The sequence below is a fragment of the Oncorhynchus mykiss genome, chromosome 22 (genome assembly GCF_013265735.2).
Source record: "Oncorhynchus mykiss isolate Arlee chromosome 22, USDA_OmykA_1.1, whole genome shotgun sequence".
Lineage (NCBI taxonomy): Eukaryota > Metazoa > Chordata > Actinopteri > Salmoniformes > Salmonidae > Oncorhynchus > Oncorhynchus mykiss.
The window spans coordinates 33,686,183-33,713,283 of NC_048586.1; the positions used below are offsets into that span (position 1 = coordinate 33,686,183).

Consider the following 27,101-nt stretch of genomic DNA (forward strand, 5'->3'; position numbering starts at 1 on the left):
AACCAATCAATGTACATGCAAAAACAAAGATATTGAAATAAACAATTGTTAAAATCAACCTGCAATAGAGCATGTTTGGAAATAACGATACGTGTGGTTTTGGTTCAATACTGGTTATTAACACCAACACTGGGGTTATTTTACACCGCCTAGTGTTAATTTAACTCTTGAATCAAATCTATTAATGTTCCACTGAAAAATCAAGACTAGTTAACACTGGCCAATTTGCAGGGTGCTATGAAAAGGACACGTTTCAAGAACATTCAAGAATTCTGAAGAACCATAGTACCATGTCAAGAAACCCACTCTTAACTTAAGTTTATTGATGGGGAAAGAGTTCTCCTAGGAACTTTAAGAGCTGAGGAAGAACCATTTAAGATGCTGCATTTTTTTCAGTGTAGGTAATAAGTTGAGAACGTGCTAACCGGTGGTGATGTGGGAGATGTGCTTGAGAGGTAGGGGCAGGAGAGATCATCTATAGCCAGTTGAACATACTGAATGATGTGTGTGCGCCTGTGTGTGTGTGTGTGTGTGTGTTGGGTCAAGTAAGTGATTACACCACTGGTCCCTCATCTAACCTACAAGCACTCCACCTCCCTCTCCACCAATCCAATCCCAACCATTTAATTATGATTCATTCTACATCTCTGAAACATCTCTAATCAAATATGATATGGATTGTGTTGAATCAGAGATAATTAATCAGGTCATCATAATTTCATGATGTCTCCCACCAAGCAGAAGAGAACATGGAGACAATCAGTTTTTAGTACTTAGAGATCAGAGCTGCAGAGGATGAGGGTCTGATTATCACAGACAGCCTAGCTGATTGGTAAGAGAGGACCTAGGAGTAAAACCATATCTGACCAACAAGATTGAATGGACAATGGCTGGTTGCAAAGTTGATTGAACAGACACTGATATGTTCAACTACGTGATTCCAAAACACTTCCAGGTGTGATTCCAGAACATTTCCTATGTGTGATTCTAGAAGTCATTCTAAGAAGGGATGGTAGTGTCAGGTCTTACCCTGAGGAAGGAGAGGTCTCTGGAGCGGTCGATGCTGGTGATCTCCAGGTTACCCATGACAACCTCACAGTTCTCGTAGTACTTTCTCAAGGTGCGGTACTGCTGCTCCAGGTCCGACAGAGTACTCAGCTTGTTCTCTGTGCCCGCACATACTGCAGAGAGAGGGGGAGGTATATTAGATATACATGTTTTACAGAGTAAGTGATGATCGTGATCCATCCAAAACATTGAAATAAGACTCTGTCAAGAAATAAAGATAAAAGGAAGTCAGTGGGTTTATTAGTTCCACCAACATGTTTATGGTCTGTGATGCCAATGAGAACACAGGCATTTTCTACATCTAGAATCTGGTGTTTTATTAGCATTTGGCTACACTCATCACTACACATCATCATTTGGCACATCACATACGGTGACAAAGATCTTGGCTTTACACTACATGTGAGTCCTTGGCTAGTGAGCTGTGAGATACAGATGCTCTGTGGTTGGTGGGCCCAGCCTGGTAGGACTACTGAAGAGTGAGTGAGTGAGTGAGTAGAGGACCAGTGGGCAGATGAGTCCCTGTTAGCGTGTGGCCAAGCTACTGAGTAGACTCCTGCTGCGTAATTAAAGCCTGTCTTTTCCACCCATCGAACACCTTTTACCCCCACTATGACAGGAGACATCTGCCCTGTCAGCTGCTGCTGCTGACAGGATAGCCCAAAGCACACCGAAATATCAATTAAATCAAAACAAAGCACACAGACTTAAAAATCAAATGTGCACAGGCGTATGCACACGAGCACGCACGAACGCACGCACACACACACACACACAAATGGAGCTTGAGTGGTGCTTCGTCCATCAGTATAGGCAGTGATTCTAAGCAAACATCTAATACTGACCTTCCCTGTCGCGCAATAACAAGAATCACAACAAGCTTGTCCAGTACTCAAGGTCATTTAAAAACAAGCAGAGTAATGATTATTGCATTCAGAGCGGCGTAAAAGGTTTGTTACATAAACGTTTGCTATATTGAACATCAATAATATATTCAAACGGCTCTCTACCCCGCTATATGAGAGAGATTGACAAAAAAAGAGTCCCAAATGGCACTGTATTCCCTATGTAGTGCACTACTTTTCACAGCGCCTTATGGGCTCTGGTCAAAGGTAGTGCACTATAGGGAATGGGGTACCATTTGGGATGCAGTCAGATACACTGCCTTCTCCCACATGACCAGTAAATCCCAACCATGTTGACAATGTGGGCTGTTTCCAGCCACTTCACAGTTGACAGGGGGAGCCATCGCCTTGATAGGGGTGACAGAATCCTCCCACAGTGTTGGCACACAGTCACCCATGAAGTACCACCCAACAGCACAGGAAAACAGACACACCTGTCTTCTTTAAACACAAACGCCTGTCTCCTCCAAGACAGCTCTCCTCAAAAATCTTACCTCCATTTTACGTACCATTCTGAAAACCGTGTTCCTTTTCTCTCTCTGTCTGTCTCTCTCTGCCTCACACTTTCTTCCCTCAGAGCAATACAAGGAAGGCATCTTCTACTCCTTCCTAAACTAAACTCATATCCCCCTTTTTTGTGTTTTGTGTAGTTCTCCAAGCCCAACTTTCATTCTATTTCCTATTTATTTCCCCTCCATTACCCTTCAGAAAATGGATGGATGAGGAACAGAAAAATCTGCTTGAAGGCAACATCAGGCTATAAAGACAAATGAGATTTTGTTCAAACAATTCCTCCTAACATGATATTAGATTACAGGAGGCCGAGGGAGCATACAGATCTAACAGGAGAGTGAAATGATACATCCCAAATGGCACCCTATTCCCCATTGGTCTTTGATGAAAAGTAGTGCACTACATAATAATTAGGATGCCATTTGGGACATAGCCAAAGCGAGTGGGGAGCAGGTATCAATAAGAAATAGCATGCAGGTCAGGTGTGATGTGATGAGCCTGGGTGTTTTCAATAACGGTTAGCATGAGCATACAGAAAGGCTGGAGGAGGGAGGGAGGTGGACGGTGGGAGGTGGGGGGAAGTAAAATGGGGTTTCCAGGTAATAAACAGTTATTATGCCCTGAGGGCACCATGAAGAGATTAAAGGGGTATTGTGGGATGTGCAGGGTGTGTTCAAAATTATACACTATGCCCTACTGTGCACTACTTTTGACAAGGGCCAATAGGACTTTAGTAAAAAGCAGTGCACCATGTAGGGAATAGGGTGCCATTTGAGATACAAGCACAGTTTCCTAGTGAAAAGGACAGTTTATCATCAGCCACTGAAAACGAAACCTCCATATGCTTCAATAAGCTCCCTGACTACCCGATAAGACACACACACACATCGCTTCAATGACGTTGGATTGTTCTTAATCCATTGCGGAACCTTAATGTCAATCCAACTAAATGATTTGAGTACGGTCAACTCAAACTGTTGCTGTACATTACACTCTGCAGAGTGGTAATGACTGAGTTATCAGTGATCTGTAATGACATCATACAGTTACTGTAGTAGAAGCCAACACCTCCATGTGACCGCTGCATTGTGTTGACTGTCCACTGAACCAAAGAAAAGCCACCTGTACCAACCTGGCTGGATGTTGAAGTGGACCAAGGCTGGATTGCTGGCAGACTGCAAACCCTTTTCACACTAATTAGCTGAGCTGAACCAAGCCATGCCGAGCTATACTGCTCCAGCCTGTTTACAGTTCCACTATAGTTGCTGGAACCATGCTGTGAAAGACAATGTAAGAGAAGGACAAAAGCAGAACAATGGGATTTGTGTACGGGGATTTGATTTGAGATTAAGGCTACATTACAGGCAGAACTAAATCATATTTAATAATAAATCATATTTTGAAATAATCTTTAAATCATCTTTATTTTCTTTCTATCTCCCTGTTTCTCTTTCTGTGAAGCATGGCTGGCACATACTGTGGTACAAAGGAGTTTTTCCCCTAAAGCGTGGATTTGCATTCAGAGGAATGCAGAGACATGTCACTGAGGCACAATGTCTTCATTTCTATTACTTTATTCCCCCCTTGTCCTCCTCATTGTTGTCAGTTTGATTACATTTTTTTCCAGGATTTCCATTCCAGAAATGACGGATTATGCCAATGAATCGCAACATGGGATTTCTATACTTAATTAATAGCAGGATTTGAAGCCGGAGGTAAAAAATAAATGCATATCTTGGTTTTGTAATGTCTGTTTCCAACTCACTCTCTCAAATACGTAGATCCCCTGAACACAGCTCACCTTCCAGCCCACTTTCCAGCTCACACTCTCAAACACATAGATCCCCTGAACGCAGCTCACTCTCCAGATCCCAATCACCTGAATTCTGATCACCTGTTCACACACCTGTATGTCATTATCACACACTATTTAGTTCAGTTCTTTGCACCGCATCATTGTGAGGTATTGTTTGTTTTGTGACACACTTCTAGTCGGAGTGCTGGGGTTTCCTGTAATGTACGCCTCCCATGTATGATCGTTTTTGCCTGCCTCACTAATGACACCTTTTGCCTATTCCCTGCCTGTACTTTAGCCTGTTGGATTACAGGTGTCAGTGTGTGAGTGTTTGCTTGTGGGAATAAAGTTGACAGTAGCTTATTTGTGCAATAAAATGTTAAACAATTTACGTTAGCCTGTTATTTTCACCATAACATCTAAGGATGCAATATTGTGGTTTAATGATTAAAACAACTTATTGCCGTTGATGGTCAAATGAAAAAAAATGTCATCCTCATCTCAATGTAATTCAATGCTACATCTCTCTGTTCACTCTCTTCTCTCAGGTAATCAACAGTTCAGTTTATGCACCCTACAACCGTACTCCTCAGAAAATATCAGACGTCACTCCACAACCAAAGTGCTTCATTACCTACAGTATTCAAACAGTTTCTGATGAGAGCATGTTCACTCAAAACTGTGATGAGTAAATAGACTTGATGCCTTTCTTTGATTTTACAGCAAATAACAAAATGATGAAAATGAATGCAATCTACTCCAGACTCAATAGGAAGAGTCTGGAGAAAATACATGAAGACACTGATCGATCCATATTTTTTCTCATGAGACAAATATTTCATTTTGGCAAAACTAAACATCTGCTTTCCCTTGGCATGCTAAAAACAGACCTTCAAGTTCAATAAAAAACACGTATAGGGGCATTCCACAAAATATAGGCCCAAAAGACATTATGCAAAACATACATTCCCCAAATAACATGGATGTCATTTCAGGAATATCCAAAACATCATAATTATATTTGGGCCAATCTTCCCACATAATAAAATAAATAAAAAACTTTCCTTCTCATTCACTCAAAGCCACTCAAACAAACCTCTTCATTATTTCCACATAATTCCTACCAATTCCTGTCCTGAATTTGTAACAGCAGCAATATGGTTTGGAAACCAAGTGATGTCGCCTGCAGTGGATCACCAATAGCACTGACACACGCTAATTCGTTTCACACTTAGTGTACAAACTGTCCAACCCTATCCCCAAACTGTCCAACCCTATCCCCAAACTGTCCAACCCTATCCCCAAACTGTCCAACCCTATCCCCAAACTGTCCAACCCTATCCCCAAACTGTCCAACCCTTTCCCCAAACTGTCCAACCCTATCCCCAAACTGTCCAACCCTACCCCCAAACTGTCCAACCCTATCCCCAAACTGTCCAACCCTATCCCCAAACTGTCCAACCCTATCCCCAAACTGTCCAACCCTACCCCCAAACTGTCCAACCCTACCCCCAAACTGTCCAACCCTACCCCCAAACTGTCCAACCCTATCCCCAAACTGTCCAACCCTACCCCCAAACTGTCCAACCCTATCCCCAAACTGTCCAACCCTATCTCCAAACTGTCCAACCCTACCCCCAAACTGTCCAACCCTACCCCCAAACTGTCCAACCCTATCCCCAAACTGTCCAACCCTACCCCCAAACTGTCCAACCCTACCCCCAAACTGTCCAACCCTATGCACAGATAGAAACGTTTGCGAAAACATGACACCACATTTTAACCAGTCATGTAGTGTCTTTCATCCTGTGGTGAGAGAAGGAAAAGGGTGGACGTGAGAAGAGCTGCTTTGTTTCCAGATTAGAAGTGGTGCTGATCTGCTCTCCCACCGTGTCACAGTGAATAATCTCTCCACCTCTCTCTCTCTCTCTCTCAAATGTTCTCTTTCCACCTCTGTCTCTCCCCACTCTCTCCTGTCCCCCCTCTTTATCACTCCACAGCTCTTTCTCTCATCTCATCCTCTATCAGTCACATCTCTCAATAGAGCAGATGATAGACTATATCCAGTGTGATGGGTCTCATGTGAATCCATGGGCCCTTAGAGTCCCTTCAGCAGTCTACAGAATGATCACGACCGGGATGTATGGGCCTTCAATCTTCAGCAGGCTCACCACAGACAGGGTATCACACGTCATCCGTCACTGTCACAATGATAACACTAAAAGTAAATGGCTTCAATATGCCAGAAACAGTGGGTATATTCCAAATGGCATCCTATTCCCTATATAGGGCCCATACGGTATTAGGTGCCATTTGGGATGCAAACAGAGAATCTATGTGCCTCTTTCTGTGGAATATTTTCTGTAAGAAAACATTTAAATGGAAACGGGTAAATACTTAAAGTAGGGCTATGACACAGATTGGGGCGGCAGGGTAGCCTAGTGGTTAGTGCGTTGGACTAGTAAACGAAAGGTTGCAAGTTCAAATCCCTGAGCTGACAAGGTACAAATCTGTCATTCTGCCCCTGAACAAGGCAGTTGACTGTAGACTGTTCCTAGACCAGTTAACCCACTGTTCCTAGGCCGTCATTGAAAATAAGAATTTGTTCTGACTTGCTGAGTTAAAAAAAAACATCATGTGACCACCCGCTGCTGCATTTTCTCATCAATTTCAATTTCATTTGATATTATAAAATTTACTCTGTGGAATTAAACTAAATGATCCTTCTGGCATATTTTCCACCTTTATCTCAATTCATTTCCATAAGTATTGCACAAAATGAATTTATCAATAGTGCCTGTGAGTTTATTGAACATCAATATAGTGGAAAGAGAGTCAGAGTCTACAAGGCTTATTGGGCCTCACAGCCACGTTAGGAAAGGTCATACCAATACCCAGTAACTCACTGAATTAAATAAAGTTGCAAATGTCACTTCCTGAAGTAAACATTACCGATAGCTCAGTTGGAAGAGAAGGAGGACGTGTCTGGGGTGTGTCTGTTAGTGTGTGTGTGTGTGGGATAGCTCAGTATGGGGAGAATAGGGAGGACGTGTCTGGTGTGTGTGTGTGGGATAGCTCAGTATGGGGAGAATAGGGAGGACGTGTCTGGTGTGTGTGTGTGCGTGTGTGTGTTAGTGTCTGTGTGGGATTGCTCAGTATGGGGAGAATAGGGAGGACGTGTCTGGTGTGTGTGTGTGTGTGTGTGTGTGTGTGTGTGTGTGTGTGTGTGTGTGTGTGTGTGTGTGTGTGTGTGTTAGTGTGTGTGTGGGATAGCTCAGTATGGGGAGAATAGGGAGGACGTGTCTGATATGTGTGTGTGTGGGATAGGTCAGTATGGGGAGAATAGGGAGGACGTGTCTGGTGTGTGTGTGTGTTAGTGTGTGTGTGGGATAGCTCAGTATGGGGAGAATAGGGAGGACGTGTCTGGTGTGTGTGTGTGTGTGTTAGTGTCTGTGTGTGATAGGTCAGTATGGGGAGAATAGCGAGGACGTGTCTGGTGTGTGTGTTAGTGTCTGTGTGGGATAGCTCAGAATGGGGAGAATAGGGAGGACGTGTCTGGTGTGTGTGTTAGTGTCTGTGTGGGATAGCTCAGTATGGGGAGAATAGGGAGGACGTGTCTGGTGTGTGTGTGTGTGTGTTAGTGTCTGTGTGGGATAGCTCAGTATGGGGAGAACAGGGAGGACGTGTCTGGTGTGTATGTTAGTGTCTGTGTGGGATAGCTCAGTATGGGGAGAATAGGGAGGACGTGTCTGGTGTGTGTGTGTGTGTGTTAGTGTCTGTGTGGGATAGCTCAGTATGGGGAGAATAGGGAGGACGTGTCTGGTGTGTATGTTAGTGTCTGTGTGGGATAGCTCAGTATGGGGAGAATAGGGAGGACGTGTCTGGTGTGTGTGTGTGTGTGTGTGTGTGTTAGTGTCTGCGTGGGATAGCTCAGTATGGGGAGAATAGGGAGGACGTGTCTGGTGTGTATGTTAGTATCTGTGTGGGATAGCTCAGTATGGGGAGAATAGGGAGGACGTGTCTGGTGTGTATGTTAGTGTCTGTGTGGGATAGCTCAGTATGGGGAGAATAGGGAGGACGTGTCTGGGGTTTTAGACAGAAAAGGACAGGGAACAAGTATCCCATCTATCCTTTACCCTTACGACTTGCTCTTGCCCAGTAACAGTCTCTCACCCAGTAACAGTCTCTCGCCCAGTAACAGTCTCTTGCTTAGTAACAGTCTATGGCCTAGTAACAGTCTCTTGCTTAGTAACAGTCTCTGGCCTAGTAACAGTCTCTTGCTTAGTAACAGTCTCTGGCCTAGTAACAGTCTCTGGCCTAGTAGTAGTCTCTAGCCTTTTAACAGTCTCTGGCCTAGTAGTAGTCTCTGGCCTAGTAACAGTCTCTGGCCTAGTAGTAGTCTCTTGCATAGTAACAGTCTCTGGCCTAGTAACAGTCTCTCACCTTTGTGACATTTTAGAACTGCATTTACAGATAGTTGTATAATATTGTACCTGAGTACATCAAATGTCTAGGGGCTGGACTGAGAGCTACTTGGAGTAGTATTCTCCATTGGATATGCTTTTTAGTCCAAGAAACTGGCCCTAGGAGTCTACGATTGACTGTCTAATGTTTCCATCCTGTTTGAGCCTGTGCTGATGAAACCCCCTCTTCTTCTGACTCCTGTGTCCCCTCCCTGTCCAATGAGTTCCATCGGTCCAGAATTAGACAGGCACTAGTACAAAATGGTTCTATCTTTCTTCAGACCGTGCTGATACACTCCCTCATCTATAACCCGTGTTCCCTATGATGAGCTTCATCGGTCAGTGAGGATGAGTTACAAGCTGCAGCGGCTGGTGAAGTGGTGTAATGACCCCAGATTACTGCCCATCTGCTGAACAGCTTAATAACAATGATGACGATGACCATAATATTATGATGTGTACTGAATGTGATGAACACACACACACACACACGCACACGCATACGCACACGCACACGCACAATGGTCCGTCCAGTGGAGGTCCTCTTTATAGCCTCAGCGGTCAATGAGCTTCGAAATCAACCTGTCTACTGCTCCATATGGTCAGGCTGACATATATTAGCATTCAGACCATGTGTTGTTAAAACCGAAACACACTGGCAAAACCACAAGCAGGCAAGCACACACACAAATACACACGTGCACATGCACACAGCATTTAGTAATGAGCAACACCTCCGCTGAGAGTAGTCAGACACTGCTAACGAGAAGGGGAATACTTGGCTGGCCGGGGAGAGAGGAGAGGAGGAGGAGGGGGGTGGGGGGAGGACTCCATGTGGTCCGTGTCAGTAAAACACCTGGAGATTGGCTGCCCGGTTCCATTACACAAATATGTTCTGGAATGAAACAAATACAACCTGGCTGGAACCCACCACTGAGGAAGCCTGCATCCCAAATGGCATCCAATTACCTTTACAGTGCACTACTTTCACCAGAGTCCTATGGGCTGTGGTCAAACGTAGTCTACCATATATGGGAATAGGGAGCTATTTGGAATGAATCCTACATGGTTTATTAAAGCACACACACTATAGTAGACCTTAAAAAATAGAAATAAAAGGCATTTCAAATAGAATTGCCACAAACACACACCGCTGCAATTTCCCTGCTTTGGGAGATTGAAGATGTAGTTTATTTTCTTACCAGTATACAGCCACATATCTGTGACTAGAAAGACACCAGAGAGAGGAGATTGATTTCCCGGAGAACAATTTTACGAATACATTTTAAGGCGAGCGATCTGTAAAATTGTGTACCACCACAATGGCAGAAGATATAAAACAGCATTTTACAGAGATGTTTGCCAAGAGGAAGATATTTGCCAATTTACAGGCAGGTGAGTGGTTGAGTCTGTTCTCTCTCAGTACAGTCTCTAAAGGGCCACAGCAGTGTGTGTGAGTGTGTGCATGCATGTGTGTGTGCATGCTTGTATGACTGCATGTGTGAGTGTGTGTCTCCTATAGATAGCTACTGCATAAGGAATTTGTGGAGAGAGCAGGACCAGGAAGGAGTGTAAGGACAAGAGGTTGTGAAAGGAGGATGTCAGAGAGACGGATGAAAGAAGAGGTAGTGGTCTATTTAGGGCACAGCAGCAGTAAGTGTTCTGATAGTAGACACCCCCTCAGGCTTTCCAGACCCTGCACACACACACACCCTCTACATCACCACTGCCAGGGCTCAGGTCACCATGGATACAGGTCAATGCTTCTACCCAGCATCCCAGTCTGAGTCAGAGCTCTACACAGCACACTGATAAGGTGCACGGCCCCTTGGGTGGAGGTGTGTGTGTCCCACATGTCTATGGGTCCTTTATCCAAGCGCTGCGGCTAATCTAATCCTAGCCTAGACCACATCCGGACAGGTCATAGAAGAGAGGAGGCGATCATGACACACACACACACACGCACGCACACACACACACAGGTCACAGATCATGACACACACATACACAAACACACACAGGTCACAGAAGATGAGATCACGACATAACTCATTACCCACAATCCTCTTAACTTTGCCATCTATCCTTGACTGACCAAGCTGTGCTGTCTACTGACACCGGGTTAAAGGGAGTGTGTGTGTGCTACTGACACCGGGTTAAAGGGAGTGTGTGTGTGTGCTGCTGACACCGGGTTAAAGGGAGTGTGTGTGTGCTACTGACACCGGGTTAAAGGGAGTGTGTGTGTGCTGCTGACATCGGGTTAAAGGGAGTGTGTGTGTGCTACTGACACCGGGTTAAAGGTAAAGCCTTTACTGTGAGCAGTGTATAGAATGTGACGGGTCAGAAGTCAGAGCTCTGAGCTGATCCTGACAGGAATTTAGAGGTGGTTTAGCCAGGAGTTTATCAACATAGAGCTGGATGTGGATTACTGACAATGAATGGGAGTCTTACCGGATATATGTTCCAGCTAACTGGGAATAACTGGGGTTAGGGTGAGGAGGGAATGTTGAGGCCTGTATTTTTATTGATTGATTGGATGTTTGATGGTATTGAAGACTAAGCTTATTGCATGACTGTTGGGAAGGTCAGTTTGCCAAACCTGGTTAAAAATGGAGCCACTGTAATAGATAAAGTAAATAGTCCCAAAAGTACAAACTCCAAGCTAAATCAAGTGTAAAGATTGTAAAGTGTTTGACATCATGTACTTGACCCAGGTCTGATCAGTGATAAGGAAGGTAATTGTGTCTAATCTTGGTTATTGTCCAGTCGTGTGGTCCAGTACTGCAAGGAAAGACCTAGTTAAGCTGCAGCTGGCCCAGAACAGAGCGCCATGTTTTGCTCTTCATTGTAATCAGAGGGCTGATATAAATACTATGCATGCCAGTCTCTTGGCTAAGAGTTGAGGAGAGACTGACTGCATCACTTCTTCTTTTTATAAGAAACATTAATGTGTTGAAAATCCCAAATTGTTTGCATAGTCAACTTATACACAGCTCTGACACACACACTTATCAAAACCAGACATGCGCCAGGGGTCTTTTCATAGTCCCCAAATCTAGAACAAATGCAAGAAAATAATTATATAGAGCCCTTATTGCATGGAACTTCCTTCCATCTCATATTGCTCAAATAAACAGCAAACCTGGTTTCAAAAAACAGATAGAGCAACACCTCACGGCACAACGCCTCTCCCCGATTTGACCTAGATAGTTTGTGTGTATGCATTGATATGTAGGCTATGTTTGCCTTTTTAAAGATGTATGTAGTTCTGTCTTTGAGCTGTTCTTGAGTAATGATGTTCTGGATTATGTCATTCTGTATTATGTTGCATGTTTTGTGTGGACCCCAGGAAGAGTCGCTGCTGCTTTTGCAACAGCTAATGGGGATCCTAATGAAATACCAACATACCAAATACAGTCAGGTAGGATATGTGCATGCCCGACATCTCAGCCAGGATGAAACCCATGGAGTTCACTTATTTGACCTAGGTCTGATGAGAAGCAAGCGGAAGCAAAACCATTAGCAGGGAGGTGGGATAGCATGTAGCATGTCTGTGCGTGTGAGTACAGAGGTTTTGACAGGTAAAGGATGCCTTCCCGCTGCCTGACCAAGCGGTCTGACTAGCCTGGAGGCACGCTGTGGCCGTTGCTAGTCTGACCGCACACACACACACACACACACCAACCCAGCTCTCACTGAAACACAAACACACCAACCCAGCTCTCACTGAAACACACACACACCAACCCAGCTCTCACTGAAACACACACACACCAACCCAGCTCTCACTGAAACACACACACACCAACCCAGCTCTCACTGAAAAACACACACCAACCCAGCTCTCACTGAAACACACACACACACACACACACACACACACACACACACACACACACACACACACACACACACACACACACACACACACACACACACACACACACACACACACACACACACACACACCAACCCAGCTCTCACTGAAACACACACACACCAACCCAGCTCTCACTGAAACACACACACACACACACACACACACACACACACACACACACACACACACACACACACCAACCCAGCTCTCACTGAAACACATACACACCACCAACCCAGCTCTCACTGAAACACACACACCACCAACCCAGCTCTCACTGAAACACACACACACACACACATATCCAGCTCTCACTGAAACACACACACCATTCCAGCTCTCACTGAAACACACACACCAACCCAGCTCTCACTGAAACACACACCACCAACCCAGCTCTCACTGAAACACACACACACCAATCCAGCTCTCACTGAAACACACACACCAATCCAGCTCTCACTGAAACACATACACACACCAACCCAGCTCTCACTGAAACACACACACCAATCCAGCTCTCACTGAAATGCATACACACACACACACACACACACACACACACACACACACACACACACTTACCCAGCTCTCACAGCACATATACAATACAGTGTGTACACATTCACAAAACATGACCCTGCAATGCATACTATGGAGGCATAGCAGAATTACACTAGTACCTACAGTCTATACTCTAGTCTATTGCATATCCTCCATGACCCTGCTGGTGTGTGTTACCTGTGGAAGTTCCACTACAGAGGGATGTCTGAGGCAGAATAAAGGACTATGTCATACTGTATGATTTCTAAAAGCTGCCATCATCCCAGCCCCAGGGGTGGCTTTAGACTGTTGCAGTGCAGGGGTAGCTCTAGATGGTTGTGCAGCACAGACCACACGGAGTACTGAGATATCTCAGCCACTTTTTAAAGTCCTGCCAGGTAGATATAAGTCTGAGGCTTTGTTCCCTCAAAACTGCCCGCATGCTGACCGCACACCTCCTACAGGACTGCCTCGCAGAAGAAATGCAAGAGATTGAACCGCACTGAGTTCACTATATTGATCAACGTTTTTTTCTGTGATGAATCAATATTATATCAACCCCTTTTCAATGCAACAAAATAAAACAAAACTAACTTTGCAAGATGGAGTCTGTACATTTATTAGAGCACAACGGAGTAGAACTCTACTGGCAGGTGTAGCCCACTAGCGTCTTTCAATCACCCGCGAATGAAGGCACTTTTCAGAACAGATCAGATCAGAGCCACGCGTGTGGAATTTAGTTGATATTCTTTGCTAGGCTGCAGCCTCAGTGTTCATTGTAAACATGCGCCAAAAGTTGAACAGAATTCTCACAACGTTCAAGTTTGCACTAACAAGACCAAAAAATTTGCTCAGTGCCCCAAGAAATCAGAGGGAGCATTGGTCTGAGGTGAAGCTTCTTTCAGGCAAAGCTGTCATGTGTGTGTGTGATTGCGCCTGCGTGTGTGTGTTTGTGCGTGTTTGTGTGCATTTGCATGTTTTGAGCTATTCTGCAAATACTGCTCCAGGCATCCTGGACACTCTGCACCGAGCTAGCACTAGTCCCAAAGCTGAACATGCACCATTCACAGAGTCTGGTCGCAGGATAGAAATGTTATCAAAGCCATTCACATTGTTAAATGATGCTAATTGGGCAAGCAAACTGATATCATGGTGTGGTATTGTACTAATTTGTTTCCTCCTTTTTCTCCTTCCTTTAGCTGTTTCTTTGTCTCCCATTCCCACTTCTCTCTCTCTCCCTCTCTCTCTCTCTCTCTCTCTCTCTCTCTCTCTCTCTCTCTCTCTCTCTCTCTCTCTCTCTCAGCCTAGGTGTTTCTGATGGTTTTTATACCACATTTACTAATTTCAGGCTGGTCAAAGTGTCACGCCGTATCCTTCATGGTTGGAGTCCGCAGCGTGGTGCCGTGTCCAACCTGTGTGGCCCTCACCATGAATCTTAATCTCTTACCCAAACAGTGGTCATCAATTATAGTCCCACTCCTCCCCCGCTTCCATGCTTCCATATTAAAAAGCCTTTTTTCTCTGCCTGCTTGTCGTTGCTGTATTTGTGTGTAGATGGGATTGTGGAATTGCCTTGTCTGCCTGGTTACAGGGGAAATGACTTCTCAGCAGACTGTATGGAGGGAGCCTATACTGCAGTGCAGTACCTTATGTGGAGGGCACATTGTGTTTGTGTGTGTGTGTCTGTGTGTGTGTGTGTGCCAGTGTGCAAGTGTGCGTACGTGCCTGTGCATGTGTGTGTAGAATGTGTGTGGCTCGAATGAATGGCTCGTCCCAGTTCATTTCCAGCCCCCTGTTTCTATTTGCAGTATGGTTAAATAGGTTAAGATTGTTGGGCCAGTTACCGAAAGGTCGCTGGTTCGAATCCCTAAACCGACTAGGTGAAAAATCTGTTAATGTGCCCTTGAGCAAGGCACTTATTTTAACTCTAATCATCCCTGTAAATTGCTCTGGGTAAGAGTGTCTGCTAAATGACATAAATGTCATTCCACAGCACAATGCTGAGAAGAACAATGCGTCCCAAATGGAACCCTATTCAGTGCACTCATTTTGACCAGGTTCCCAGAGGGACGGTATAGCATTATATATAGTGAATAGGGTGCCACTTGAGATGGCAGCCAAAGAAAGCAGTGCATGGTAAGATCCACAGCAGAGCACAATGCTGAGAGGAGACAAATAGCACTCCAAGGGTTAAATGCACAATGGTCTCTCTCTCTCTCTCTCTCTCTCTCTCTCTCTCTCTCTCTCTCTCTCTCTCTCTCTCTCTCTCTCTCTCTCTCTCTCTCTCTCTCTCTCTCTCTCTCTCTCTCTCTCTCTCTCTCTCTCTCTCTCTCTCTCAGCTGGGAATCAGTAAGTGAGAAATGGCAGCAGGAAGCCATTTTGTAGTGACTATTTAACTGAGATAAGAATGGGCTGGAAGCTCACTCAACAGCAAGCTTGAAATGTCGCCAACGGTGCCATTGAAAACGTTAGTTTTCAGTGGCACAACTAGATAGTACATTGTCAAGCAGGGCAGGGAGGGTGGTCACGTGTTGTCAAGGCAGGGAGCCCCGGGTTCAAGCCATGGTACAGACAGTTTACCCTGTGCACTCAGTGTATTGTAAATTGCACTGCATTAATAAAATCTGCTAAACGGCATATTATTTGGATTATAATAATTATTTCTGCTTTACAACAAAGGTAACATCCCAATAATAATACATGCCTTTTAACATCTGGTAGGCTACCAGCCCTACCAGCCCAGACCCATCTACCCCTATCAACATGTCAGGTTGGAGTAATTTATCATGACTTACCATACTCCACATGCAGCATCTCACATCACTATCACACATAACATGCATGTTCCCTGCTAGAGCAATGCACTATGCTAATGTATTCCATTAAAGCATCAGAGGCGAGCGATGAAGCAGCAACACCTGAACAACAGTAGTGTTTATTAGATGTGCGTGAGAGAGAGAGAGAGAGAGAGAGTGAGAGAGAGAGAGAGAGAGAGAGAGAGAGAGAGAGAGAGAGAGAGAGAGAGAGTGAGAGAGAGAGAGTGAGAGAGTGAAAGCGAGAGAGAGAGAGAGAGAGTGAGAGAGTGAGAGAGTGAGCGAGAGAGAGAGAGAGAGAGTGAGAGAGTGAGAGAGAGAGAGAGAGAGAGAGAGAGAGAGAGAGAGAGAGAGAGAGAGAAAGAGAGAGAGAGAGTGAGAGAGAGTGAGAGAGAGAGAGAGAGAGAGAGAGAGAGACAAAGAAGGAGACATACGTCCCTGTTATATGAGATCCAGGCCTGCTTTTGCTCCTCCTGACACACAAACACACAAGTACACACACTCACACACACACACACACACACACACACACACACACACACACACACACACACACACACACACACACACACACACACACACACACACACACACACACACACACACACACACACACCACACACACACTTTCCCACGCACGCACGTACACACCTCTTCATAATGAAAGCCTGATTGCATCCTTGTCCCTCTCATCTCATCTCTTCCATGAAGAGCGTCTGAGAGAGAGAGACAGTGGCAATAAAGGAGGGTGACAGCACGCTGCTTGGGCAGACCTATTTTATCACAGCTAAACACGCCCGAGACTTGTTGAATTGATTCTACTCGTCCTTGTATCCCTCCACGCTACTCTTATTTAATTTGCGCCGGCAGGAGGCTTACCCCGGTACATCACTGCTCCGATCGATTATCATTTGTTTTAATGCTGAGCAGAAGAATGTAAATAGCGAGTGGTTGACGTTTAAAAAGATATTGCTAGCCTATATCACACAGGGTGTTGGGGATACCACCTCAGAATTCAATGTTGGCTGTAATCTAGAGTGTGCAAATTCCTCCTGTAATAGAACAATGTGAACAACAATACATTGTGAGTTAGTGGTGAGGCTGTGGTGTAGATGGGCAATGAGTGTGTGTGTGTGTGTGTGTGTGTGTGTGTGTGTGTGTGTGTGTGTGTGTGTGTGATTAAGTGCTGGTCTACAGGGGGGGACGGGGCAGATAGAGAGGAGAGAGGAGACTGCAGTGCCTCATGGACCCTATTTAGTGCACTACTTTTGACCAGGGCCCGTAGTGAACAGAGTACCATTTAGAACGCAGATAAAGAGAGGTCTCACATGGCCAGCTAGGGCCCTAAAGCTCTCTCTGACAGTCTGATGTAGACTTTTGGGATTAAAGAAGATGTACTGTGCATCTGTGTGCCATTCATCTCTGGCTCCAGGTGAATTCTTCCAAGCTCACTCTGTCTATGGGACATTACGTAGTGGTTGATGAATCTTTATGTAATATTAGCCTGGACTGGAAACAGTGAAGAGCTAGGTGGTGGTTGATGAATCTTTATGTAATATTAACCTGGACTGGAAACAGTGAAGAGCTAGGTGGTGGTTGATGAATCTTTATGTAATATTAACCTGGACTGGAAACAGTGAAGAGCTAGGTGGTGGTTGATGAATCTTTATGTAATATTAACCTGGACTGGAAACAGTGAAGAGCTAGGTGGTGGTTGATGAATCTTTATGTAATATTAACCTGGACTGGAAACAGTGAAGAGCTAGGTGGTGGTTGATGAATCTTTATGTAATATTAACCTGGACTGGAAACAGTGAAGAGCTAGGTGGTGGTTGATGAATCTTTATGTAATATTAACCTGGACTGGAAACAGTGAAGTGCTAGGTGGTGGTTGATGAATCTTTATGTAATATTAACCTGGACTGGAAACAGTGAAGAGCTAGGTGGTGGTTGATGAATCTCTGTACACTGTGATGATAACAGCCCTGAGCATCAACACCACCGTCCAGTGAACTCTAACAAAACAACAGTCCACTTCCCATGCCAGAGGATGCTTAAAGAGTGGCACCCTATTCTCTAAATAGTGCACAACCCAATGGGCCCTGGTCAAAAGTAGTGTACTATATAGGGAATAGGGTGCCATTTGGGACACATTGAGCTTGTTTTAATTGTTAATTAATAAAACATGGCATGGATGTACATCTTTCTTAAAGGTACATCTGGGTGGTTCTGGCTAAATAATGCATTCATTATGTTTCATTTCCATTATTCCGGTGTGTGTGTGTGTGCGTGTGCGTGTGCGTGTGTGTGTGTACGTGTTTTGTTTAATTGTTTACCCTAGTCGGTTCATTTTTTTCCCTACACGGATATCGTTTCCTTTTATCTCTATTTGTCGGCTGCATTTATTCACAGGGACTTACAGGGCTTATTGAACATTAGCATGTAATTATCTTAGACGTGTGAGTGTTAATTTTGTAGGCTTGATAATCCCCAATCACTGCTTGGCTTAGTGTGCTGTGGTGGATGGTGTTATGGGGAGTGTGTGTGTGTGTGTGTTTAGAGGGCGTTAAGGGGAGTATTTCTCCACTAGGCTACTGGGTTGAGGAGGTTGTATGTTAGAACATCAAATACATGCTAAATCATGTCTTCATGTGTGGCCCTCTTCTCTGCAGACCATTGTGGAGAGGGTTAATCAAGAGAATGTTTTCACTGCTGGGGAGGGGAGGGTACTGTATGTACTAAGCATGGCGCTGGAGGGAATAGCAGCCGTTTTACGGGCTCCTGACCAATTGTGCTATTTTGTGCATCTTTTTGTACTGATTTAACTTTTTTGTGTACTTCATGTAACGTGTTTCATATGACTGAAAATAGTTTCTGGACATCAGAACACTAACCTCTAACTAGATAAGAACTTCTACTTCAATGAGTTGGAGGCGAAAGACATATCGATTATACTGGACCAGGCCCAAATCTCCAACACTAAAAGGAGGAGGAGGCGGTGCTATAGATGCCGGCGTGCGGGATACCTGACGATACTATGCCGGAGAGTGGATAAATCGCCTCTACCCTCCATTCTATTGGCGAACGAGCAATCACTGGAGAATAAACTGGATGAGCTCCATCCAAGACAATCCTATCAACGTGATCTGGAGAACTGCATTGTTGGGAAGAGCCCATAAGTAAGCATTTCACTGTTAGTCTACACCTGTTGTTTACCAAGCATGTAACAAATACAATTTGATTTGATTTGTTTAGAAGTACATGGGCTACGTCTATGGGCTCTGGTCAAAAATAGTGCAGTATAAAGGGAATAGGGTGCCATTTGGGATGCAGCCAGGGTGATTCACTTGTCCTCATTTGTGGCCCTCTCTACCCAGGGGACAGGCCAGGCGTGTTATACGAGCGTGTACAACCCAGGACCTCTAGTGAACTGCTAATTGTTTTTGATCCAAGTTGAGTTTGGTCTGCCCCACCACTGATTACTCCTAAGCTGAACTGAGCCACCAGCCACCAGACTGACTCATTTAAACCTGCTCACTGATGATCTATTCCCTCCCTCCTACTCCACATATCTGTTAGATCGATAGATAGAGAGAGAGAGAGGGAGAGGGAGAGGGAGAGGGAGAGGGAGAGGGAGAGAGAGGGAGAGAGAGAGGGAGAGGGAGAGGGAGAGGGAGAGGGAGAGGGAGAGAGAGAGAGAGAGAGAGAGAGAGGGAGAGAGAGAGAGAGAGAGAGAGAGAGAGAGAGGGAGGGAGAGAGAGAGAGAGAGAGAGAGAGAGAGAGAGAGAGAAAGAGAGAGAGAGAGAGAGAGAGAGAGGGAGAGGGAGAGGGAGAGAGAGAGATCTCCCTGTTTCTTATCTCTGTGCCCGTATTAAAAATCAATAAGCAGCTCAGGAGGTGAGAGTTAAGAGTATTGGTGATTGACAAGATCTTGTCACACCTGATTGTCTCTTCACATCTTGTTCAACTGCCCAACAACAACAACTATCAATCTAACATCTAAGCTGCACATTACATTGCTTCTTTTACTGAGAGACTATAGGCCAAAGTAGTCTGTATTGTCAGCCAGAGGGTGAAGCATGCTGGTTAGTGGAAAGGGTCTGTGGCCTAAAGAGCACCCTATTCACTACTTAGTGCATTACATTTGAGCAGAGCCCTATGGGCGCTGTGGGACCCTGTCGTCTGGCAGTAGGATTGGTCACTGAGCATGACTCAGACGCATGCACACACACACACACACTGATTGCCGGGGCGGCAGGGTAGCCTAGTGGTTAGAGCGTTGGACTAGTAACCGGAAGGTTGCGAGTTCAAACCCCCGAGCTGACAAGGTACAAATCTGTCGTTCTGCCCCTGAACAGGCAGTTAACCCACTGTTCCCAGGCCGTCATTGAAAATAAGAATTTGTTCTTAACTGACTTGCCTGGTTAAATAAAGGTAAAATAAATAAATAAAAAAAAAATTAACCAGTGCTAAGGTAGTAGATACTTGGGGCCTCCTGAGTGGCACAGTGGTCTAAGGCAGTGCTAGCTGAGCCATTAGAGATTCTGGGTTCAAGTCCAGGCTCTGTCGCAGCCGGCCGTGACCGGGAGACCCCTGGGGCGGCACACAATTTGCCCAGTGTCGCCTGGGTTCGGGGAGGATTTGGCCGGCAGGAATGTCCTTGTCGCGCACTTGCGACTCCTATGGCGGGCCGGGTGCAGTGGACACTGACATGGTCGACAGGTGTACAGTGTTTCCTTCGACACATTGTTGCGGCAGACTTCCGGGTTAAGTGGGCATTGTGTCAATAAGCAGTGCGGCTTGGTTGGGTTGTGTTTCAGAGGACGCACGGCTCTTGACCTTCGCCTCTCCCGAGTCCGCACGGGAGTTGCAGTTGCAACTCAGGAAAATGAGGTAAAAAATATATATAATAATTATTTAAAAAGGTAGTAGATACTTCAGCTGTCACTCAACTCTGGCCCGCGGGACTAGTGCCTCTGCACCGATGTTACTCAGGGTGATACAAGGATAACACATGAAATAACATCAGGCTATGGTTGTGGCCTAAGTCAATTACAAGCACCATAAAGCAACTTCCTTTTCATAAAGTGACACTAGTCAATTACAAAATGAAAGTGGTATCAGCTGTGAAAAAGTCCAACATACACACCCAGTAACATAGTATAATAGGGAAGGACGACAGAAGGCTAAACCTGCCAATCTCATCCAATAATTGTTATATCGCCTTTGGCTGCTGCTGGTTATGTTACCTGACACTGAATTAGGTGTTAATGAAAAACACGTCGCAATGAATGAAGCTCAAAAGCCTTCTCTCTCTCTATCCCATCTGCTGGGGTAGAATAATGAAGAGACTGGCAGTGGCAGGGAGGAGAGATGAACTGGGCATGGAGCAGGGTACAACTGAAGATGGAATTGGGAGAAGAGAAAGAGGAGCCAACTATCTCTCTCTCTGTTCTCCATTATAGACACGACACGGAGAGGAAGAAGGGAAGTCACAGAGTGTGTCATGACCCTGCACATCTGAGGCTCATAATAGTGCCAAAGCCTGCCTGATGACTACAAGACAGGCCACCGATAGTATCCATCAGTAGAAGTAATTCTGATGTGTGTGTGTGTGTGTCCATTTTTCTGTTGTTATCTGATGTCCCCATTCTTCACCTAATGAGTATGTGTGTTTTCCCACTTCCCTGCATCCCGCCCCAGGCGCCCACTTTCACCTGACCCTGACAGTGAAGTAATATCAGTTGAATTTGGTGCAGTCTGCTATTGCTCTTCAGTAAATCTCATTATGAAGGAAAACAATGAGTGTAAGAGATTAATATATATTTCTCTGTTTTATTTGTAATCATAGCCACACAGTATTCATCTTCTTCAATAGTAACCTTGGAGATCACATCTTATTTGTGAGGATACACTTCTTCAACTAAAACCGAAAGAGGAGATTTATGGGTTGGGTTCAGTTGAGTGTATATGAAACTGACTGTCTTGAGTCTGTCTTGGTAGACCTGATACCACAAGCATCCTGTCGAGCTGTATCACCGCCTGGTACGGCAACTGCACCGCCCACAACCGCAGGGCTCTCCAGAGGGTGGTGCGGTCTGCACAACGCATCACCGGGGGAAAACTACCTGCCCTCCAGGACACCGACAGTACAGCACCCGATGTCACAGGAAGGCCAAAAAGATCATCAAGGAGTTCAACCAACCGAGCCACTGTCTGTTCACCCCGCTATCATCCAGAAGGCGAGGTCAGTACAGGTGCATCAAACTTGGGACTGAGAGACTAAAAAACAGCTTCTATCTCAAAGCCATCAGACTGTTAAATAGCCATTACTAGCACAGAGAGACTGCTGTCTATATACACAGATTTGAAATTATTGGCAACTTTAATAAATGATACTAGTCACTTTAATAATGTCACTTTAATAATGTCACTTTAATAACGTTTACATGTCTTGCATTACTCATCTCATATGTATATATTGTATTCTATACTATTCTACTGTATCTTAGTCTATGCTGCTATATATTATATATTATTCATTCCATTCCTTTAAATAGATTTGTGTGTATTGGGTATGTTGTGAAATTGTTAGATATTACATGTTAGATATTGCTGCACTGTTAGAACTAGAGGCACAAGCATTTCACTACACCCGCAATAACATATGCTAAACACGTGTATGTGATCAATACAATACAATTTGATTTGATGGATAGAAGGGTTAGGGTTAGCCCTAAGCCTTGCTGAAAGTCCCACCTATTGATCATGTGACAAAATTAAATGTCCACCATCAGTTTAAGTGAAATAATGCAGAGAATGTAGAGCAACCCTCCTGTAGGTTTTAACTCCAACCCTGTTCCTGGAGAGATACGCTCCTGTAGGTTTTAACTCCAACCCTGTTCCTGGAGAGCTACCCTCCTGTAGGTTTTACCTCCAACCCTGATCCTGGAGAGCTACCCTTCCTGTAGGTTTTAACTCCAACCCTGTTCCTGGAGAGCTACCCTCCTATAGGTTTTAACTCAAACCCTGTTCCTGGAGAGCTACGTTCCTGTCGGTTTTCATTCCAACCCCAGTTGTAACTAACCTGATTCAGCTTATCAACCAGCTAATTATTAGAATAAAACCCTACAGGACAGAGAGCCTGATGTAGAGAGACAACTGATGGATTGAATCCTGGGGATGAAAGGAGAAGAGAGGAGAGGAGAGGAGAGGAGGAGAGGAAATGACAGATTGAAATCAGATATGGAAGAGGAGGAGGAGGGCGTGCCAATGGCTGAGGCCAGTCATGTCTGTCTAGTGAAGTTGTTAGAAAGGGGTTAAGGGAGAAAGTGTCTCATTTTGTGAATGGATGTATGAGCATGTGCCTCAGTTGGGTGAAATAAGGCAGGCTACTTAGTGTATAATTGTGCACTGACTCACTGGTTAGAAATATCATCTTACAAGACTATGCCATTGCTCCTTACAATGAAATGCTTACTTACGAGCCCCTAACCGACAGTGCAGTTTAATAAAATACGGATAAGAATAAGAAATAAAAGTAACAAATAATTAAAGAGCAGTAAAAAATAACAATATATACAGGGGGGTGTCGGTACAGAGTCAATGTGAGAGGGGCACCGGTTAGTTGAGGTAGTATGTACATGTAGGTAGAGTTAATTAAAGTGACTATGCATAGATGACAACAGAGAGTGACAATGGTGTGTAGAGAGCTGGGGGGCAATGTGAATAGTCCGTTTTGTGATCAGTGAAAGACAGAAGATATTTGAATAAAGAAATTGTATGTTCTTTTCCCTCACCTGGACCCATCTGAGGTGACTCTGAATTAAATCAGAATTTGGAGCGTAATTTGCATAGCCAAATCCAGACAGGCTGCCTCTTGGCACTTAGACAGAAAGCTAGCTTATTCCAAAAGTAACTCTGTGAATACCTTTACATTTAAGTAGAAGCGCGGAGATGGTATGTACTGTACTATCGATGGTAGATGTATAAGGTAGAGTTAAGAGGGCAATCTGGGATTCAAACCACAAAGTGTTCACCCTGCCACTTTTTTTGGTAAACAGCTGAGTGAGTCAGCTGGGAAAAATGTATGTGCCAATCCCAGATTACTCATTTAACGTAAGGCTATCATACAACACTTTGGAGTAGTTTATTTCTCATCTTGTGTACATTGAGCCTGCTATGATCCTGCTGTTTCTCATTTAGATCACATCTCTGCAGAGAAACAGCATATTTATGATTCATAAAGATTCATATTAATCTGTCTCACCACACCATGCAAGTTCTGTGTGTGTGTGTGTTCCTGCCTGTGTGTGTGCGTGCGTGTTCCTGCCTGTGTGTGTGTGTGTTCCTGCCTGTGTGTGTGTGTGTTCCTGCCTGTGTGTGTGCCTGCATCTTAGTGGCACACTTGAAAAAAAAGCAAGTGATTGTGTGTATAACCTAGACTTACTCACTGCTCTTCGACAGAGCAATGTTTCTCCTCATTGAGTAACTAGTCTAGTTCTTCATCTGGAATAGACATTATAAACTTCAGGTACACACAGAAAAAAACATTGACCTTTCCGCCTGGACGCTGGTGGAATCAATAATCAAAGAATTAAGTGAATTAGGATCTGGCAGGGGCCTGGTGGTGGCTGATGGATGAATATCTGAGTGGGCCAATAATGAACTCAATGGCTGGGAAGTAATGTCCTGTCACACACACAGCAGAGACACACACACACACACACACACACACACACACACACACAGCAGAGACACAGAACACACACAGACACACAGACACACACAGACACACACATACACACACAGACACACACACACACACACACACACACAAACACACACACACACACACACAGAGCAGAGACACAGAGCACACACACACACACACACAGCAGAGACAGAGAGAACACACACACAGCAGGGACACAGAACACACACAGACACAGACACAGACACAGACACACACACACACACACACACACACACACACACACACACACACACACACACACACACACACACACACACACACACACACACACACACACACACACACACACACACAGAGCACACACACATACACACACATACACACAGCAGAGACACAGAAAACACACACACACAGAGCAGAGACACAGAGCACACACACACACACACACACAGCAGAGACAGAGAGAACACACAAACAGCAGGGACACAGAACACACACACACACAGACACAGACACAGACACACACACACACACACACACACACACACACACACACACACACACACACACACACACACACACACACACACACACACACACACACACACACACATACACACAGAGCACACACACACACACACAGAGAGCAGAGACACAGATCACACACACACACACACACACACACACACACACACACACACACACACACACACACACACACAGCCGAGACAGAGAGAACACACACACACAGCAGGGACACAGAACACACACAGACACAGACACAGACACAGACACACACCACACACACACACACACACACACACACACACACACACACACACACACACACACACACACACACACACACACACACACACACACACACACACACACACACAGAGCACACACACACACACACACATACACACAGCAGAGAGACAGAAAACACACACACACACACACAGCAGAGACACAGAGCACACACACACACACACAGCAGAGACAAAGACCAAACACACACACAGCAGAAACACACACACACATCAGCGACACAGAGCATATGCACACACCGCAAAGACACAAAGCACACACACACACACACATACACAGCAGAGTCACACACACACAGCAGAGACACACATACATACAGCAGAGACACAGAGCACACACAGGTGCAGGCACACAGGCAGGCATGCAGACACGCAGGCACGGACAGACACACACACACACACACACACACACAAACACACCTCAGTCTCCCTTCTCTCCCTCCCTCCTTCCCTCCATACCTCTGGGAATAAGGGTAGAAGATATTAAAAACTCTGGCACATTATTTTCAAGGATGATTTGGTATTTTGCCAGGTTAAATTTACATTTGCACCTAAAACTGTAAAAGTTTGTAAAATAGCAACTGGAATATTCACATTTGCACAAGATATTTCTGCCATGTTAAACTAAAAGAGACAACGCCACTGAACACCATGTAAATGTTTATATAGTCTTAGTTTTGGCGTGGTTGTTTGTCCAGGTCTTATGAAACATTCCAAAAGGGCTTCATCACAATTTGAGTACACTCCCATTTCCTGGAGTTTGTGGAACTGATTCACCCTGTCTTTTACTAACATGTAATTCAGTTAAAAGGGAAGATTATTAAAATAAATTCTCAATATTTTCACCATCCATTAATGTATTGTGAGATTTCTCTGCGGCTTAGGCAGCAATTAAGCCCCTCTGAGTCCAAGTGACGAGCTGTTTTTCTTTCAAGACCAAACAGAGGAGAAAAGAGAGGGAAGGGAGAAAAGGACAGAAGAATGTAGAGACAATACCGGGGGCGTATGAATAAAAGGACCAGGATCTCCAATGTCTGCTGCCTCTTCTCTGTCATAATCACAATTTTCCTAACATGGCAACGCTCTTTTAAATGTAGTCTGTCTTCTCTTGCCTGCGTCAGCATTGTCTGCTTGTACCTTAACTGCTTTTCTTTTCCTTAGTGTTAAGCATGCTATTTATATAAGACAGAAACATAGATACGTAGATAGCTGAGAGAGAGAGAGAGAGAGAGAAAGAAAGAGAAGGGGGAGGAAGAGAGCATATCAGGTGTATCTCCTACTCCTAGCCCAGAAAAGGAAAGCTGTTGTCTGTAATGACAAGGCAACTACACCACATGCAACAAAACACACAAACAGGCCAGAAAATTACATCACGGCTTCCCTTTATCTGGCCTACAGCCAAGCCTTATTCTCTCCCTCCATCGCTCCAACGATCAAAGTAGAGCAAATTAGTGCACTAGATGGAGTACTGTAGGGTGCCATTTGGGACACATTCAGAGCCAGGCCAGACAGAGCAGGGGGCAGCTGTCATGCTCACTACGTTATCTGGCTGGATATATCTTGTTTCTTAGCTCT

General features: G+C 44.8%; 1 protein-coding gene across 1 annotated transcript in view; it reads right to left on the bottom strand.

Annotated features, from left to right (window-relative positions):
• Positions 1-999: 999 nt before the first annotated feature.
• LOC110501786 (receptor tyrosine-protein kinase erbB-4) overlaps positions 1,000-27,101 on the bottom strand; it is a 240,751-nt gene continuing 214,649 nt past the window's right edge. The window contains exon 2 of the mRNA XM_021579613.2: positions 1,000-1,181. Within this exon, the coding sequence (XP_021435288.1) occupies positions 1,000-1,181 (182 nt within the window). The remainder of the gene's footprint in view (positions 1,182-27,101) is intronic.